This window comes from Lissotriton helveticus, chromosome 7 (genome assembly GCF_964261635.1).
Source record: "Lissotriton helveticus chromosome 7, aLisHel1.1, whole genome shotgun sequence".
NCBI lineage: Eukaryota > Metazoa > Chordata > Amphibia > Caudata > Salamandridae > Lissotriton > Lissotriton helveticus.
This window is the reverse complement of record NC_136068.1, coordinates 717,224,181-717,244,758: the sequence shown is the minus strand read 5'-3', so window position 1 is coordinate 717,244,758 and position 20,578 is coordinate 717,224,181. Positions and strand designations below refer to the sequence as shown.

The 20,578-nt window shown below is 43.0% G+C and overlaps 1 protein-coding gene across 1 annotated transcript in view; it reads left to right on the top strand.

The window, feature by feature from the left end:
- TCERG1 (transcription elongation regulator 1) overlaps positions 1–20,578 on the top strand; it is an 800,085-nt gene that overhangs the window by 181,113 nt on the left and 598,394 nt on the right. The window contains exon 5 of the mRNA XM_078653039.1: positions 18,079–18,321. Coding sequence (XP_078509165.1) covers positions 18,079–18,321 — 243 coding nt within the window. The remainder of the gene's footprint in view (positions 1–18,078; positions 18,322–20,578) is intronic.

Below are 20,578 nucleotides of genomic sequence, written 5' to 3'. Positions count from 1 at the left end.
GGTGATAAGAATCATCCCTGGGGTGGTGGGTTTCACTTACCTTACTTTTAACGAAGGAGACACGGTACCTATTGCTTACAAGTCACACTTGTACACTTCGGCTGAAATGCGGTTTTTCACTGTGGAAAAAGTTTTGACAGCTGTGCAGATGGCGATTCTTAAGGAACGTGCACTGTCGCAGGGAAAACGCATGTTGGTTGTTACCCTGTATCCTGCATTGGAGGTGGTGACGAAAGCCAGTGTGCCAAATTCTAAAGCTTTGCACCCACGGTGGATACAATGGGCAGCTTCATTGACGTCTCCACATGTCACATTTATTTTTGATGCCTCCCTACAGTCTCAAGAGTTTTTGCAGCATGAATTTGTTCATCCTGCACCTTTGGCTATGCGGCCTTTGGAGGATTTCCATTGTATCATTTACACTGATGGTTCAGCGCAAGTTGCGCATGGGTCTAAGCACGCATACGTTTCAGCTTGCGCCATTGTGGTAGGTGCCATGGTGAATGGTGAGTTCAAGTCCAGAGTTGTGCACACGCAGACTTTAGGGGGCTGCACCGCACAATTGGCAGAGCTTCGTGCTCTGATGCTGGCATTGGAGTACGCTGATCCTAGTGCGACAACTCTCATTGTGAGTGATTCTTATTATTGTGTCCAGTCTTACAATGAAAACCTGTTCTTTCGGATTCAGAATGATTTTCGTGATTCCAAGGGTAGCACAATAAAACATAAAATGATCTGGGTCCGAGTGGCTGAGCTTAAAGAGCAGTTGCCACTCGTGTTTTTAATACATACACTCGGTCGTCAGCGCGTAGGAGTCCACGCCATTGGCAATTCATTGGCAGATGAGGCCGCAAAATCAGCAGTATCGACATATTTGGTTGCAGCAGTTACACGTTCCAAAAGTAAGATTAATGATGATATCTTGGCGGCTGTTGCTGCGACTGAGAAGGGAAGTAAATATCCTAAGGGGTTCCCTTCGAAGTATTTATACCACTTAAATCCTGATAAAGTTCCTTATGTGAAAATACCTGACGTTGGTGAAAGGTTGATTCCCAACGCGGACCGCAGGCCAGTGCTGATTACTGCAGCCCATGAAGGTGTTGCGTGTGCGCATGCGGGCGTTTCGGCTACTGTATCTCCGTTCCAACAACGTTTCTGCTGGCGGGGACTGTATAAACAGACGCGTGATTATGTCCTTCAATGTGACATTTGCCAGCAGATTAAGCCTTCAACTGCTGCGCGTCTGCCCCAGACACAGTTGTACATTTCTAATAAACCACTTGGATGTGTTTATTTAGATCACTGCGGTCCTTTTTCTTCTGATACTGCGTATAAGTATATCTTAGTAGCAGTTGATTCATGCACAGGCTTTGTGTGGGTATGGCCTCACCGCAGCGCTGATTCACCAACTGTCATAAGAGACTTGCGTTTCTTTGCTGGAATTTTTGCCTGTGGTACCTTCCATTCGGATCAGGGTCTGGCTTTCGCCTCTTAGGCGTATAAAGATGCCATGACTTCGTTGGGAGTCCAAGTCAAGTTTTCGTCTCCATACAGACCTGAGCGTAATAGTGTTGTGGAACGAATGAACCAAGATTTAAAGCAGTCTTTGACAGCTAGAGTGATAGGCACTGGCAGGAACTGGCTGGCCCACCTCAATAGCGTGCAGCGTGCTCTAAATAATCTCCCTTGAAGGTCTCTGGGTGGGCGGACCCCATACGAAATGCTCTTTGGTATCAAGATGTTTGTCCCGGACCTTGATGGTCTAGACCAGGCGGCTGTTGCTGCCTCCTTTGACGTAGATGAACATTGCAATGTTTTACAGAATCTACAAGAGACGAGAGACAGTCTTGCAAAGGAACATTTGCCCTCCACCTCGGATGATGCGTTGCAGATCCCGGTAGTTGGCTGGCTACCCCAAGTTGGAGCACTGGTTCGAGAGAAGATCGAAAACAAGAAAGAATTTGGTCCCTCTTATCGAGCTCCAGTTCCAGTGCTTGGTGTGAAGGGCACAAGAACAGTCATTTTACCACCACTTCCAGGTCGTATGGAAAACCGGTATATCTCCATTGACAATGTCAAGATACACAGAGTGGCCGATTCTTCTTAGTATGACACCGGCAGTCTCATCTCCTTCGTTTTTGAGAAATTCTGTTTTGGCCCTGGCTTCTGATCCAGTGCTTGATGTTGCCCTCGAGATGCCTGCAATTTCTAGTCCTTTATTGAGTACACTGCTTGTTACTCAACTTGATCAAACTGAATACACTTACCCAACTGACTTATCGATGCCTGATTTGCAAACTCTTTGCTACAGAATCCAGATTTTCATTTGACACTGATTCACAAACATCGAAGAAACCTTCGAAGGTCTCTGTTTTGGCTAAGTTGTTTAAAAAACATTTTTTGATTCCCCCCCTTGGACCTACATTTGGTTGGTGCATTTTCAATTTACCTTTTCATGTCAATTGGCTTTGTGGTGTATTTTTTTCGACTTGTCAATGGACACTATGTCGAGGAGAGAACATGCATTCGACATATCAATGGAACATTGGCTCCCCATTCCTCATCACACAGATTGAAGAGAGACTTGGCTTTTGTTAACATCACGGCTTGGCCTGTTTTAGATGGGATTGTATGGGATGCTGTTAGTTTTCAAATTCATGGGCCCACTGAGGTTATAAATGTCCCTAATGTGCTTAGCGTTTCTATGGGGAATGTAATTAAACAAAATGTACGTTCTGATGATTGGATGTTCAGGCCGTAGAAGCTTTGTTTTATGATTTGAAATATTATGCCGCCTTTGATGCTGAAGATTTGTATTTAGAATCTGCTAATTACGGTGATTTATATTGTTACCAACATTTTGGCAATCACTACCTGCATAAAGACAACAGACAAGAAATCAATATTCTTTTAGATGTACAAATCTGTGTAAAGAACAGACCGATTCACACAGGAGTGCATCATAAACCCACGGACAAGAACACTGCCCTATTAAACACAAGTTTTCATCCAAAAAGCTTGTTAAACAATCTTCCCTACTTCCAAATGCTTAGAGCAAAGCGAATATGTTCAGATGACTTCGCTCTACAAAAAAAATTCCGGATCATCAAAGAACAATATTCATCTAAAGGTTACCCGGAGAAGCTCTTGAACCAAGCTATTGCAAAGGCTAGTGAAAAAACAAGAAGCATCCTATTAGAGACAAGAAATAAACCTGAAGCCAACAGACAAGTTTTTGTTTCTAAATTCTCCACTAGTTCCAGGAAGATTAAGAGGATTATAAATCACCGTTGGGAGATTCTAGCTAATGAAAGCGATTTCAAGGATCTTTTCAAAGACAAACCCATATTCGCTTGCAGAAGATCTCGAAATCTTAAGGAAATTTTAATACCTAAACCAGTAGACTTAACGGCGAACTATAGGCACACTCAAATGCCAGAACTGTATCCACTGCAATAATGTTATTTGCAGTGACTGTATACAGAATCCCCAAACAGGGGAGACAATTAAAACAAAACATAATGCAGACTGCAACTCATCAAACCTGATCCATGCAATAAAATGCCCTTGCGGCCTTTTATACATAGGCAAGACAGAACGAAAAATTAAAACCAGAATTTCAGAACACAAAAGTACAATCCGTAATTGCAACATTCATAGTAGTCTAGCAGTACACTGGACCAAAAATCGCCATACAATAGCCCAGCTAAAATTTCAGGTGATAGAGTGCTCCTCGCTCTAGGGAGAGATTTAACCAAAACCCTTCTCCAAAGAGAAATTTATTGGACTAGAAGGTTGAACACCCAAGATCCCAAAGGGATTAATGACAAAATAGACTTAGGATGCTTTTTATAAATCACTGCCTAGTACGACGGCAGTACAGGCTATGGTTTAAATTATATATGACAGATTGATCTTAGGTCTAACCTCTAACAAGCATGTTTCAGTGTTCATTTAAAAATGCCCAGTTTTGTATCACATACATTTATCTAGATTTGTTGGTCAGCTTTAAATGTTTTCACTGTTTTCTAATCTTTTGCTTTCTTCCTTTTCACCACTAACATCACTTAAGAACTGGAACAATAGGGCATACAGTGTCCTTTGATCGTTTTGACTTTAGTGCCGACGTTATGAGAGCAGATCCTTCACGCTGCCTGACTCTATTTTTCACATCAGTTACCGCTTTCATCGGCATGATTTTTCTATCAGGAATGTTGTTTCATGCGACATTTTTGAATATTCGTAGCACATGACGTTATATGACTATGGCGCCCGTGAAAGGCTCTTTGTAGAGTCCGCTGTTTGTTTACCGGCCCTCGAGCCGGCAGTTGTGTGTTCAAGTCTGTCGGCTATTTCTACATATCCCGTAAGGTATCACGCATGAGTCGTGTTCTACCGAGGTGTTTTTGACTTCGCTGACAAAAAGAAGGGTGAACATTACTTCGTGGATCTCCAGTTAATCTTTGTCAGTAATATTGTCGTATGACTTTAGAGTCATTCAGTGTGATTGTAGTTTGTCGGTAGAACTTATTTTATTTATTTTGGCAGTCTGATGCTTCCACAAGAATAACTTTTTGGATCAGTGTAATCGCTAACAAAGGAGCAGCCCGAATTTCGAGATGGAACTCCTAGGTTAGTAGAGAGCTGAGTTTTGTAGTACTGTGTGGTTGATATTTTAACCATTGACGAACCAGGACAGGTATCAACATTTTATGTTCATTGTAGATCACTCCATTGATTTGCACGTTTTCAGGAGCGCTTTCAAAGTAAGATTATATCTAATCGCTAGTGGTTCAGTTTTCACAAGGCTCTTAGGTATAAAGTTTGGTGACACCAGGGGGACTCAAACGTGTTTTTTTTATTTATTCTTTGAAGTGTGCATCCAGCACTGAGAGCCCGTATTTTTCACATTTCACTTTTCAAATTTCTTGAATGTGGCCTTTCATTTATGAAGTGTGCGTTCAGCACCGAATACTCTTATTGATTTTATTTTCACTTCCCACTTTTCTAATTCCTTTTTAACAACACTTGGATCATCACTGGATATATACTTTTACCACTATGGGCATTTTCAGCATAATGCACAGAATGGCACTAGAGTGTTTTTAACACACATGTATATAAATATCGACTGCTTTATCAACATAAAGGTTCGAGGTAAATGAAAGTATGTATTATTTTTTTGAGTTGCAGATCAAGCCCCCGACAAAGGGCCGTTTGGGCCCAAAATGCATTGGGCAGTTCCACTAATAAGAATGTTTTCATTTAGATGTATATGTATTTCATGACTCCTACAAGGAAAATTTTGTGATGCAAACAAAATAAAGAGCAAAAGAATGTTCTGATGATGCGAATATTACATTGTGAAAATTATATTTAATGTGAATATTGAAAACGTTTATCACCAGCATATATTTCTAAGTTAAGATTTAAACCAACATAGGGTTAGGCAACAGTGTGCAGAGGCCAAGTGCAAACACTTGAAGTCAAGTTAGAGACTTTATCTAACCTCAAATTCCTCTCTGACCCTCCAGTGTTCCCCTTTCAGAGAAGTAAACTCCAAAGCCATTAACAAGAGCCCAAGTCTCTAAATCTGTATACTAGTTACAACCAATTTGCTATTGGGGCCTTGTGCTTGGGGGTGCAGATCACCTATAAGGTAACTGGCATCAGCGCACAAGAGTAGTGCCTATATAGGCTTCACATGTCACTTGCAGAATGTAACAGTGTAAAGTGCAACCACACAACACCACCTATTGGTATTAAAGCCTGGGGGATATTCAAAGGGTGAGGAATTGGAGGTTAGATAGTCTGTACCAGAAGGAGCGCTGTCCAAGGTAAGTCACTTGTTTTTTTTTAGCTTTATCTTTACCTCTAGCTGAAGTAAACCAAAATTCAAAGAACCTGCACTTTGACATGGCTAGTTGAATAGAATGCCACTACCTCACCTCTGGTACCTCTTTTTCATGTCAATTTGCTGTGTAGAAATAATCCTTTGTATAAGCATTGTTATTACCAAACCCCTTAGTTATTATGGGTATTGAAAAGGTAGCTAATCAAGCATTGAAAACGAATTACAAATAGTCAAAATGTACATATTAGAACTAGGTTGGTAATGAGGTGAGATGACCAGTCTATGAAATAGTCATGAAGATCTCATTTGATTGTAGATAAGCGATAGGAGCAATTATTCTGTTCAATTTGAGGCAAGGGAATCCGTAAATGGGAACAAAAAAGCCATTTGTATTGACAGTACTAGTTGAGATCAATCGCTCCAATCCGATGACTACAAGAATGGCAACCATGTTATGCTTCTAGGGCAGGCTAAATGTGGATTGCTTTGTAGGCAATAACTACTAGAGGAAAAAACATTTCCTATTGGTTCTGATGGCACGGAGTTAGTAGTATGCATGTTTGATAATGTGTTGTGGCACATTGAGTATGCGTATAACCATTTGACCTCACCCTGAAGAACATTAAGAAGATTAGGAAAGGATCGTGTTGCATCATCCTCATAGCCTCAACTTGGCCAAGTCTCTGTTGATTCATGGACTTATTACATCTTTTGGGAACATCTGACAACCATTTTGCCACAATCCCGAACATCCTTCAAATACAGGGCTTCGACTATCCAGCAGGAGATCCTGTGTCTCCCAAGTTTGGAATGGTTCCAGAACACAGCAAGTTAACAAACTTAAACATCCTGGTAGAGTGCTACCAAATCCTGACTTATTCCACTTTATCGCTAATAACAAAATATTAAATTATGTGGAGGTGATACTGTATTTTATGATTGACAAAAGAACTCCATCCAGTATCTGCACCAGACTTTGGCACTCTTTATCATCCTAGCCATGTTGAGGGTTAGGAATAGTTCTGGTGTGAGTAAATCTGTTGTTCATCTCAAGGTTTTGAAGATCTGATGGAGTGAGACACACTTTGCATAGGCTCATCAATAGTTTCGTAATGGCTTATTCAAGACCTTCCCACATGGCCTGGATGCGTCAAAACGGATCTTGAATTGTGGTTTTCATTTTGTGTACACCCTTGCTTGGTCTGTGGTTAAGTCTGTCTCACTATATTTATATGCTTGGATGCCAAGTGTACACTCATGAGTAATCCTTTTTACAAAGATTAAGCATTTGGAGAGAAGGCAGATTTCTCCTTGAAATTTTTCTAGAATTGAAGGGTTATGGCTCACACCTTAGCCTGGACCTTTCATGCACAGTAGTTTCAGAAAGGGTATTAGAAGTTGCAAGGTTACTTTAGGTTCTGCCCAGAGGCCATAGCATATGTGGCATGTGTGAATCCTCACTATCCTCTGTGAGCTGTGCTGCCTCAAAACCCCTTAGTTTCCCCCTCAAAACACCTTCTTCTGGTGGAAGGATAGCCCATTTGTCACTCACTGGGAGGTGACCATGGTGGCCCACTGACCTGCCGGGGCTAGTCCCTTTCTTTATTGCCCTTTCTTTATTGCTCTCCAGATCATCACGTTCCTCGAGAGCTTGCACGTATGACACAAATTCCTATTACTTTAAATTGTAGCCCTGACTGTACAGTAGATGAATTTTGTATGATTACTAGGACGCACTGTTTCAAAATCTACTAATGCCTCCTAGCTTATTGGTGACGACATGGAATGGAATGGAATGGAAAAGAACGTATATAGCCCAAAACTGCCACCCGAAGGGTATCCTGGCGCTTGGTTGAAATAACATCAAAGACAGCAGACTCAAGTGTCAATATCCGTAGCGCTAATAGGTGTTCCAAGGAACAATGTATAATGGTGCTCCCAAATATAAGGAGTTACAATAATCTAACCTGCTCAGTATTACACTTCTCACTACAAGCGGTTGAGTCTTCAGGGAGTAGGGGGAGGATTTTGAGCAGTACACGTAGCAGAGAAAGGCACACACTGGCAGTTTTGTCGGCTTGTATGTCCATCTGGAGGTTTTCATCAACCATAACTCCTAGATTGCGTACTACTTTAACCGGAACCAGAGTTTCATTCTCTGTAGTGAGTTTAAAATTATTGGCAGAGGTCGGGACACTCTGGTAGCTGGACAGTACACCACCTCAGTCTTTCCTCCGTTCAGCTGTAGGGAGTTTCTCATGAGCCAACTTGCAGTTTGAGACATACACTCCTGAAAGGTGTCCATGGACACCGCTTGCTTCCCCTCCAAGGAGAAAATCAGAGTGTTGTCTGCATAGTTGACCAGAGTCTACCCCCAAAGGACTTAATAAGGGGAAAGAGAGGGCGTAAATAGAAGTTGAACAAAATTGGGATTATTGCCGAGCCCTGTGGCACCCCGTGGTGTACTGGGGACATGTCCGAGATAAATGGTGTTCTAGATACAGCTTGTTGTCTTCCTGACAAGTATGATCGTAACCATTGCAAGGCTCGACCTTTGATCCCCACGCTTTCCAGTCTCTCAACCAGCATGGTCCTGCTCACCGTATCAAATGCGGCTGACATGTCCAGTAATACAAGGACCGAGGAGTTACCATGGTCAGCCCGCATTCGCAGGTTATCCGTTGCCGTGACCAACGCCGTCTCTGTCCCATGTCCTGGGCGAAAGCCAAATTGATCCCCATCCAGCAAGAGGTTGTCCCTGAGATGACTTGACAACCTTTTGCTGATAATTTTCTCCAGGATTTTAACCGGATAGGGTAATAGGGAGATGGGTCTGAAGTTTGCTCGATCAGTGGGGTCTAGGGATGGTGTTTTGTCAGCAAGGGTGTTACGACTGCTTGTTTCCAGATCTCAGGAACCACCCCTTCCTCCAGTGACTGACAGAAGATCTTCCATAGCCCGTGGAAGGTATCTTTACCCAGGGTCTTCCAGATCTTGTGGGGAAGCGGGATTACGGGGGAGCCTGACGCAACCCTTAGAGCTAGCTGGTTAAATAAATCCTCCGATGGGGCATGAAAGATGTCCAGTGAGTTGGTACTCTGGGAGAGGATGTCAGGCGCCAAGGCCAAGTCCTCTAGGGCATCAGATTGAAGTTTACCAACAATGTTGGTTATTTTATCCCTGAAAAAGGAAGCTATTTCGCCACAGAGTTCCTGTGATGCCACTACCTTATTGCTTACAGAGGCTGGGCTAGAAAGCTCCCTAATGATCTTAAAGAGGGCTTTGGTGCTATTAGGGGCTTGAAGAATGACTTCAGTATAATACTCTTTGGCCCTTGCAATCATTTCCTTATATTGGGTCTGAGCCCGTTTCAGTGCTTTTTTATCAGAGCCCCAGTAGGCCCCCCTCCATTTCCTCTCTGTTTTTTACAAGCTTCCCGTAGCTGCTTCAGTTCGACATTATACCAGGGAGCCGAGATTTTTTTTCCTAAGTTTTAAGCGTCTTACTGGGGCTACTACATCAAGAGTTTCCCCCACCGCCTTACAGTAGGTCTGATAGTTTCCCTCTACCGAAGAGGAAGAGGAGAATGACAGCTGATCCTGAAAGGGCATTTGGGCCATGTTTTTACCACCTTGTTCCATTCTCTGCCCTTCCTAAAAAGCGAAGACTGGTTGTTTTTATCCACTGAACAGGGCAGTTTGATTAGAAAGTGAATCAGGAAGTGGTCAGTCCAATTTTGAGGAACAATATCAACCACCTCCGTCTCGGCCTGATTCGCAAACAGGAGGTCCAGGGTATGTCCTCCAGTATGAGAAGGTTGCATTACCAGTTGTTGGAGCCTGAGATTCTCACAGGTATGCTTTAGGTCCCTTAGGTGGTTATCTAGGCTTCCATTATCCCATAGGTTAAAATCTCCCAGTATCAGCATGCGTGAGTGCGTTAAGCTCAGATTGATAAGAGTTGAGCAGGGCCTGGTACTGGGTGTCCGCCCCCGGGGGTCTATCGCAAAGTATGCCTGTGAGTAATCTAACTTTGGTTTCCTGGAGAGAGAAACCCAATCTTTCAATCCCCGCAACCTCATCAGTCTGCAGAGGTGCAGAGTCCCATTCCTCCTTAAAGATTACCCCAACCCCCCCTCCTCTTCCTGCGGTCCGCGGCTTATGAAATATTTTATAACCAGCAGGGCAAGCAAGACCCAAGTGCACCCCTGACTCTGAGGTGGTCCAGGTTTCAGTTAGAAAGAGAGCATCCAGCTTCATAATTTCCAACAGAGAGGAGACCTCGTGGTAATGTTTGTTCAAAGATCTACAATTGATCAAACCACACTTGAATGTATTCTTACATTGGTCCATGCCAGTGGGTGGGTGGGGAGCCCTTTCCCTCTTACCTAAAGAGAGAAGTTGTTCCCTGGTGTATTCTATTCTTTCCTGGTGGGTGCTGCGGTGGGCAGCATGGCAGGCACTGTGCGCGGCCGGCGCGCAGACGGGCTTGCGGAGGCGCGCCATTGGCGCGCCCGCTGCGCGCTTGCATTGCCAGCTCTTAAGTAGGCAAGCAGGTGCCTGACCGCTAGAACACAGCCCCTGACATTTGGCCAAGCCCAATTCCCTCACCCAAGATGGCGCTCACGAAAAAACGCCCGCTACTCTGTTCCCACTAAAGCAGTGGGATGTGGGAATTCAATTTCAATGTGCAGGTAAGAGTAAACAGCTCACAAAACAAAGGGCAATATGTAAATCTTCGAAACAATTTCGCAATTGTGGATATAAATTTTTACAGCAAGTGACACGAGTACAATAGATAAAAATTAGCAAGCAGGTACACTCCGCGCAGAGCGCACTAAATAGTAAATACATAACCCAACTACCTTTGTAGTGAAACTTGTGGTTGTATGACGGAACTACGCACGTGATTATATCGCATGCCATAACGCGATCTTTACCACGCATGCCTTTACCACGCATGCCTTTACCACGCATGGATTGGTAAATGCATATGTGTGGTAATGATTACACTCCAGCACTGCAAACGACCCGACCCGCCCTACAACCGACCCCCAAACTAAAAACTGCCCTAAAATCCAGTCCCCAGCCCTAAAAACTACCCACCCCTAAAAACAACTTCCTCCCCCCGCCCTTAAACCCAGCCACCAAGCCGTGTACTACTAATGCGCCTTTTGCACGCATGCCTTTACAATGAACTGGGGGGCTCTATTATTGTTGGTTTCACCCAGGGTCCCTCAGACACTAAAATGGTGGAATACACCGAACACACAAAGGAAAGAACCTTTAAGGACCCAATCCCACAAGTGACAATCGCTACATATGCACCACCCATGGGTTGAGGTGTTCACATGAAGGACATTACAGTAAAGGGTCAGTGGTCCACACATCAACAAACGTTCCACATCAATTTCTAGAGCTGCTAGCCATACAAATGGCTCTCAAATACTTTCTACCCATAATAGCTCTGAAGAATATCTTTTTACGCACAGAAAATATAACAGCAATTTACTACATCCAGATAAAGGGAGGGTCCCATTCATTACAGCTGTCTCAACTAGCGCGACTCATATGGAAAAGGGCCATTAGTCACAAATAGATACCAGGAGTGGACAGCTCACACGCGAACTTACGTAGCAGGACACAACAAGTCTACAAATGGGAAGTCCACTCTCATACTTCCAGCAGTGGGGAACACTGACAATAGATCTCTTTCCACCACAGAAAACGCAAAATGCGAAAAATGTCCATCCAGGCACCCACAGCCACAGTACTCTTTTTCCACGGCACAGGAGGAGACTGCTGCAGGGGTGTCCTTAGGCGTTTGGTTTTCCCTTATCATAGCATACGTGGTTGAGGGGTCCTGCGTGCAGAGAATGCAGGCGACATCTGAGAGTCCAGAAGCTGTGAAACCACAATGGACTCGAGCTCTGGAGGACTTTTTTGACACCAGTAGCCCACTTCAACTTGGGTTTTTGGGAGTTTCTTCAGAACAGGTCTGCTGTAAATAGTTGCTCTTGAGTCTTTTTCGACTGCAGGCAGTCCTCCCAGGTTTCTGGAGTCAACAGCTGCAGGACGAGTTGACTTTGGTTCATTTTTCGACGATGGGAGTCCCCTAAATTCTGAATTTAAGGGTATTAGGCGAGTGTAGGGTTAATAGCCAATGGGCTACTGACCCTTTGGGTCAGTACCCCCCCTGTATGACCTCTTCCTGTGGGAATTGGGCATAACCCAGAAGCACGCCCGTCTGCGACCGGACGCGCCCTGCGCCAGACACGCTGCACGTTTTGGCTGCGAACAAGGACGTGTGACATACTCTAGGGAATAACTGTTGGATCTAGGTAAGAGGGAATATAAAAACCTTATTCACCCGCTGTTCACAAAGAACTATGCGAGTAAAGCCCTTCCCTGCGGTCTGATCAATAGTCTGTCGCTAGTCAAACACCATGTGGAGGTATCAGTTTTGATTGAGGACCTGAACTTGGGCGCACTGTTTTTAACAGATACGTGGATTAGCGCTGAGGCCGTGGTAGAAGTAGGTCTTGTCTGTCCTGCTGGCTATAAAGTCCTGCACAACCTGAGAATAGCGGGTAGAGGAGGAGGGGTGGGAGTGATTTTTAAGGAAGATTTGAACTTTGTACCCTTAAAGATTGATGAGGTTGCTGGGATAGAACTCCTGGGCTTCGCCCTACAGGAACTCGGAGGTAGCCTGCTCACAGGAATGGTATGCTATAGACCCCCAGGGTGTGCCACTCAATACCAATCATTTTTAGATACCATCACTAATCTAAAATTAGCACGCTCTAGACCGATCATACTGGGAGATTTTAATCTTTGGGAGAGTGGGAGTCTGAGCAGCCATTTGAGAGATTTGAATCACACCTGCGCGAATCTCAGCCTTCAACAATTGGTAAAACACCCTACCCATCAGGGAGGACACACTCTTGACTTGGTGTTCGCCAGTCAACACGAAACTGAAGTACTAAATATAATACCACAACATTTTAATATTATGCTACCTTGTCCAGTGGATAACTCTAAACGCTCAGCGACCTACCGGAGAGGAAGGGAGTGGGCGAAATTAGGAAAGAATAGTGTCCATCCAACCCTCCTTAATGTAAATTGATTTGCCCCTACCTCTACAGTAGACGAGAATTACACCATCTACTATAAATATATAACTGATGCTTTGGATCAGTTAATTCCGGTAAAGAAGCTAAAAAAATAGAGAAAAAATCACAGCACCCTGGTATAACGATGAACTGAAACAGTTATGCCTAATATGCAAGAAGGCAGAGAGGAAATGGAGAAGGAAGTACCTAGAGCTGGATAAGCAAGAACTGAGAGCGCAGATTAAATATAAGGAGCTTATTTTAGAGTGCAAGGCTAATTTCTATGCTAACTCTATTTCACAAGCATCTAATGGTACTAAAGCACTCTTTAAGATTGTTAAAGACCTTTCTGCCCCAACTTGCTTGAGTAATAAAGTGGTGGCATCGCAGAAACTGTGCGATGAGATTGCCTACCATTTTACTGACAAAGTGGCTAAAATTGTCGGTGCTTTCCAAGCCAACGATAACGGGGACCAGGACAATTCTATACAGGCGGTGGATGGGGATCTGCGGCAGCTAACCACTTTGGATAGCTTTCAGATTTTTACCGACCTCTCTTTTAACATCTTGGCACATAGTGTGTCCTCAGGCTCTCCCCTTGACCCCTTGACCCACAAAGCCTAGAAGACCTTCGGCCAAACAACCTTTTCTTAGCTGCCTATTAAGGAAAGGGCTCACTTTAAATCACTCTGTTTGGTGCTCAGAGCGGTACACGATCTGGGCCCAGTCCCACTACAGGAAAAGTTTATCTGGTACCTCCCCAAGAGGCAGCTCCGCTCCCCCAGTGCAAGTCTGCAGGTAATTCCTAGATTCAAACGTTCTAGGATGGGGGGAGGGCCTTTAGCGTGGCTGCTGCTCATCTTTGGAATGAACTACCTCAGAGCTTTAGGCAAATCGACTCTCTGAGTTTATAAAGAGCCTCAAGACCTGGCTCTTCCCCAAGGCGTGATCCCTCCTCCTTCAGTTTCTTTGGATCATCCGCATGCCGGTTATTTCTTTTAGTCTGAGCGCCAGGATACCCGTAGGGTGGCGGTTTGCGCTTTATAAGAATATTTTACATTTACAACCCTGTCCAGGAATTCCTAAGTTTGCAAACACAAAGATGGCTACTTCTGAAAAACCGTGTCCACCTCATTGTGGCACACCTACCTGAATAGCTAATTATCCCACCTGTCTACGTGCCAAGGGGGCCCTGGACAAAAGTTGGGCAGCTTCCTCTCCTGTGAGGTGAGCCAGACTCTCTCATTCCAAATATCTTGGAAGCACTTTGAAGCTTGCTGGCCCGGCTAGGCTAATCAGCAGGGGTTGTTATAGCCTCTTCCCAGGCAGGCTTTTGTTCTAGGCCTCCTGAGAGCAGAGGCTCTCACCTTAGGAGGTCAGAACAGTATCTCAGGTGGCAGGCTGGCAGATAGCAGTCAGGGAGCACACCTGAGGCTGGTAGGTTTTCCAGGGGCACATCTAAGGTGCCCTTTGGGTGCATATATTGGTAAATCTATCACTGGAATCTGTGTGGGTTTACCAACATGAGATGTTTGATACCAAACTTTTATTTTCAGTGAAGCCATCATGTAGATGGTGAACTTGTTTTCACCATAGTCAAGCACATGTTTTAAAATGGCTTACTTATCCACTTGCACTGGCAGAAATAGGACTTACCAGCACAGGGGCTTATCTGCTAATATTCAGCACCATGCCTTAAGGCTGTCAGGCTTGCTGTAGAGGTGACTTACACATATCAAATGCAGAGTTAGAAGAACATGGCACACAGGAATGTTTAACAATTCATGATTTCACTTTTGTTTGCACCAAGGCACGCAGCCTGCAATGGCAGCTTTACATGTGCCTGGTAAGGGGTCCCTTAGGGTGGCACAGTTTGTGCTGCTGCCCTTGGGGACCCTCTTTAGTACCTCAGTTCCTAGGTAGCAAGGGTACCATTTACTAGGGACATACAGGAGGTGCTAAATGTTTTTCAAGTTGGGGGAAACAGTTGTACAGGAACGGAGTACCTGGTCAGCAGGACCCCAGTACACTTCAGTCAAAGTTGCATTAAATACCAGGCCAAAAGTGAGATGCTGTACTGCAATAGGAACCCAGCTCCCTAAACGTAATATCTGTTATACCAGCAATACAAGTTTTCAATGGGTGACGAGTAGTTCCACCATGTACAACTTCTGTTCCATCATGTAACCTAAACATTGTGTTAACAAGATTGATGTCCCCACCCTTTGAACCCATGCATAAATGCAATTTGCAGTTTCCTACATGGAAAGTGGCTTTCCTCTTTGTAGATATATTGCTAAGATGTTAGTGAAGTACATGCACTAACTATTGCGGAACCTTATTTCCAAGTTTTCAAAGACAAAATTCAACTCTGCACAGACCCAAAGTTTCTGCCAAATGGAGTTGAACCGTTTCACTTAAATTATGCACTAGATCTACCGGTTTTCTTCCCAACACCAGAGACCGTTTCAGAAAGGGTACTACGTAAACTTGATGTCATGTACTAGGTGGAAGGAAACAAAACCTTTCGAAAAACCCAACTATTTATTGCTTTTCCAAACCCAAGGACCTTTCCTTGGGTTTGGAAAAGCAATAAATAGTTGGGTTTTTCATGCCATCTCAAAGGCAGGAACCGCAAGATGGATTGGTAAATACATCCAAATTTGCTACATAAAAGAGTACTACCCAGAATGCAATGGTCTCATTTTACAAGGACAAAGGGAGCATCAATGGCCTTCCTAGGAAATATTCCGCTAACGTACATTTGTAAAGCAGCTACATGGACAAACCCACACACTTTTACTAAACACTTCTGTGTGGATGTACAAGCCAGAAAACAATCTCTTGTGGGACAAACAGTTCTACACACATTATTTCAAGCAACTACACCATGTGATGCCTAAAGCCACCGCAGGAGTAGTACTGCTTTACAGTCGATTCATAGCATGTGTATCTTCAGCCAACAGATGCTACAAATGGAGCATGTTACTTACCCTGTAAGCATCTATTTGTAGCACAAAGTGCTGCAGATTCACATGCACCCTCCTTTCTCCCTAGCAGGTATTAGATGGTATCAAATATACACAAATTTCAAGCATGTTCCAAAGCAAATGCAAACCTAACAGACTATATCCTCACTCCCCGCATGAAAAGGAAAAACATGACAATCTAACAAAGGAGCTGTTGAACATGCTAATTACCTCGGAGGAAGAGATAAAATTCGCACAACGTCGACCATAAAAGACCTCCTCCAGAAAAACAAATTGTAGAGTCCGGGGCCCAGCACTAGATGGGGAGGGGTGTGCATAGCATGTGAATCTGTAGCACTATACGCTACTAATAGATTATTACAGTGTAAGTAACTTACTCCTTATGAAGCACTACTGCCTTGACATGCACATTTGGTTCGGGTGGACTTTGTGGTTTGAGTCCACCATACATACACTCCACCTTTGAAGGTACTGCTTTGGTATCTATTTTAAGGTGAAGAAACTGCAGTTAGAAGTATCCATCAGAAGAACAAGTTGCTTTTCTTTATTAACTCTTTTTGGTGGATACCTTATCTTACAGTGAATTCCTCAACAACAACCCACTTCCCCTTTCTGTGGAATGGACTCATTTCTCCATTTTAAAAAGGTTCCAATTTAGAGATCTGCATACTGTTGATTTGATCAGCCAGTTGCCCCATGTCTGACGTTGGATACTGTACTGCAGATTCCAGGCTTCCCTCAACCGTCCTGTTCTGTAAGGTGGTCACTTTTTAACATATAAAAAGTTTGAGGGTGCAGAAAAGAAGAAACTTTCAGAGTGTCGGGGTAACTTTTAAATGTGCACGATGCCACTTGTTAGTGCATGGGAGCACTACTGCACAACTCTCAACAACAAGTCTGGCACCTGGATAATATTCTAAAGTGAGGAATCTGCGTTCGTTTCCTCTTGAAAGAGCTTTATCGAAGATATATGTAACTTGATCTCTCCTCAGATTCCTGATATTTGACTGATTAGTTAAAGTAAGCTTTCTTGGGTTGCGTCATGAAGTTGAACTGCATCCTCTAAGTGTTTTAAAGAAAAGTACTCTTCTGAAAAACAGGTCTTATAATGGCCTTCACTTCCATTACCTGTTTGCTTGAAGGGATCAAGAGTACCCTACCCAAGAGTTCTATTTTCAGCTACTTAAGAGTGGGCAGTGATCAGCATTAAACTGTTTTATTCGATATTGAATTTTACTATTTTTGGTGTCTTGTAGTTATTCGCCTTGATGGTGAATGCTTTGACGTTCAAAAAATAGGTGTTTCCTTAATCATTAATTGATTTGACTTGGAGTGTCAGTCGTCAAGGCAACCATTGAAATGGGCTTGGTTTCTTTATCTTTGATAACTTCATTGTCATACCCATCTACATTGATGGGAGTGGACTGGCAGCCTTACAAAATGTGTTGTGATGCATTGCAGTAATTGTTGTGGCAACAATTGGATGTATTAACACCTTAGGAGCTTCGTAAATAAACCTCCCCAGTGCTGCGCTGTCCATTATCCAGTGCTGAACTGGACGTCCAGCGGTCGCACGCAGCACTGGGGAGGTAGTGCCCGTGACGACCGTTGGCCGACGGCAGCACTTAAAGGGTTAAAAACCCTAGAAAATACTGATTATGTACACAATACCAATAAGTGAATCGGCTATCAGAGTATCTTCTGCAGGCTTTTTACTAAAGTCATTGGTTTGCATTAGCCCATCATCTCATATCCACATGTGCAGCCCAATTCATTTTCTGCTGATAGGCAATTAAGAACACAACGGTGATCAGCGGGATGCACTGTTTTGTGCTAAATATTCACATTACTCTTGTTTACAGCCCTACACAAGTTGTTGCTCATGCAGTGACAAGAATTTGGATTGAATTTACTTTTGCATTTGTCATTATTGTTCTCTTTGAAAGGTTTCACAGGGTTACTGTAGACTAGCCCCCAATTTCATGACATATGTTCAGTTAAATGAAGATAAATGCACATTGCTACAAATTCGGGAATTTTGATTCTATATCATGTGCCTGTTTGGTAAAAAATGTTTAAGCATTACGCTTCTGTTAATTGGTTTAACCTTTTTTTTTTATCAGCCTCAACTGCTTCAGCCCAGATATCCAGTTCTTCTGCTTCAGTGCCTACGTCCACAGTCAGCATTTCTACAGCAGCTCCTTCTACCACCTCTGGACAGACTTTACATCAGTCTCACCCACAGACCTTACCTCCCACAGTGACTCATGCAATTCATCAACCAACTGCGTCCATGGCAGCTTTTCCACCAGTCATGGTGCCTCCATTTCGTGTTCCGCTTCCTGGGATGCCTATTCCACTGCCAGGTAATGTTATAATTTTTTTGCTTGACCCACTAGTAGCATGTTTTATAAATGGCATTTCCTGTTATCCTCTAAATGGCATACAGACTTGAGTTCTGCATGTTCAAGCATTGATATTCAGTGGAGAGGTCTGTCCCACCCATATAGTCTGTCTGCATTGCTATACTGTCGTAGCGCTAACTCCACATGGTCTTCTAGGAAATACCAAGTAGCCTGCTTCAGTTAGTATTTTTTCTGTATGAATAATTAAAAGCTTACAGTTAACAGTACCTAGAAAGTCTGAGTTCCTTCTCGATAAGCCATAACATGTAGCTTATCTGTTCCACCTTTCTTCCAAGCCTTCCTTGGGTAAGGGACCCACCTATTTTGAGTTTCTAGATCATTTGGTGATGCCACAAGGGGTGAAAGCAATATTCAATTCAATCTTTATTCGGTTAAAAAAACCTTATAAGATACAATACATATAATTAATAAAATACAAGCGGATACAAAATCACAGTTAAATTTGGGTACAGTTAGCAGCACGCTTTTTCATATAGCAAATAATACAAAGTATGTAATTACATTTCCCTGGGGTTTCTTAATTGGAAGACAATTCATCATAGTCAGCTTGCCTCATCCAACGAGATCACATAGTAAATATACAAAATAAAACAAAATATTTTCTATATAAAACAAGCACCAGGATCACTAAAAACAAGCAACACTTTAACATTTAGCAAACAATATCATGTTAAACTGACCAGTTCATTTTACCTCTGCACCTAACTTATACATTCAATTCTAGCCAGCGATAGTGCAGTACAAAGGTAGATAAAATTAGATTTTAAGACCTTTTCTCTTTCTAATCAAGGCTACACATAATAGGAAACGGCTCAGACTGAACACTATCGGTTGAGAGGTATCTCCCTTAAAAATTCTAAGCCCAACCCCAATATGGCGAAGGCCTAACATTTTGCATATGGGCGTTAACCATTTTTTCCTTGCGTTAAGATATGCAGGACATATAAATAAAACATGGGATTCATCCTCTTTCAACCCCATTTCACAAAGCTCACATACAACTGAATCAGTATTCCTATTTGCACCCTTATTACAGTGCCATTTGATTGTCCTATCCCTCGTTTGCAAAATGCTGTACCGGAATTTTAGATATAGACTTTTAGCCAACGGGGGGTAAATTTCATCCATAAGGGGCTCTAGTTGCATATTCATTTTTACTTCAAAAAATTTTGAAGTCAGAGTTCCTATATTGGGGTTGGCTAACACTGAATCGCTAATAAACTCCCAGTACCTTTGTTTCAGAAGCTTTTTTGAGCTATTAGTGAGCGAATCTGGGTCTGACCAAAAATTACTCAGCCCCAGTTTTCCAAACCATTTTTCGACGTACACTAACCATGGCAAACGGGGGATATTTTTTATAGCCATTATCGCTTTCAGTGCTTCTCTGTAGTCTACCAGCTCCTCTGTAGACCACAGACGAACCCAGTAAAGCAACGGGCGAAGAGAAGCATAATCATCTGTGCGTCGAAAATTGAGGTCCCACAGTACGGGGGTCAATGGTGTGGAACCAGGTACACCTAGGAGCTGTCTGATGAAGGAATTCTCGCGTACTAAAAAGGTATCCTTCAGTGCATAACCCCAAAGATCCGCTCCATAGAGGGACGATGATTGTGCTTTACATTTAAATAATTCAATTGCCGGTGAAACTGATTTAAAATGACTATTCTTGTGCTTTTTTAGAATCGGGAACTGGTTTTGAGTCAACCTCAGTTTTGCATTTTCTAGTTGAGTTTTCCATGATATTTTGCTATCTAAAATAATGCCAAGGTATTTAAAATTAGGGACTTCTTCAATAATTTCATCATTTATTTTAAAAACTTTGTTATAACCTTTGAGGGTTGATTGTCATGACCTTTGTTTTTGAGGAATTAATTTCCAATTTCCTGTCATGACAATACAAACTAAATTTATATAAAAGGTTCTGAAGTCCTCTGGGTGTCTGAGAAATTAAAATCGTGTCGTCTGCAAATAACAGTGCCGGAACGGCTTCACCACACAGTTTGGGAGAGTCATGCTCGCAGCCCAAAAGGGTGTCAGGAATATCGTTAACATAAAGGGAGAATAGGGTAGCTGCCATTACACACCATTGCCTAACCCCTTTGGATATTTTTATTTTCTCACTTAGCTCCCCATTTGGTCCCCATCTGACTCGTACATAATTATTCTCATGCAGTCTAATTAGTAACTGTAGAATGTT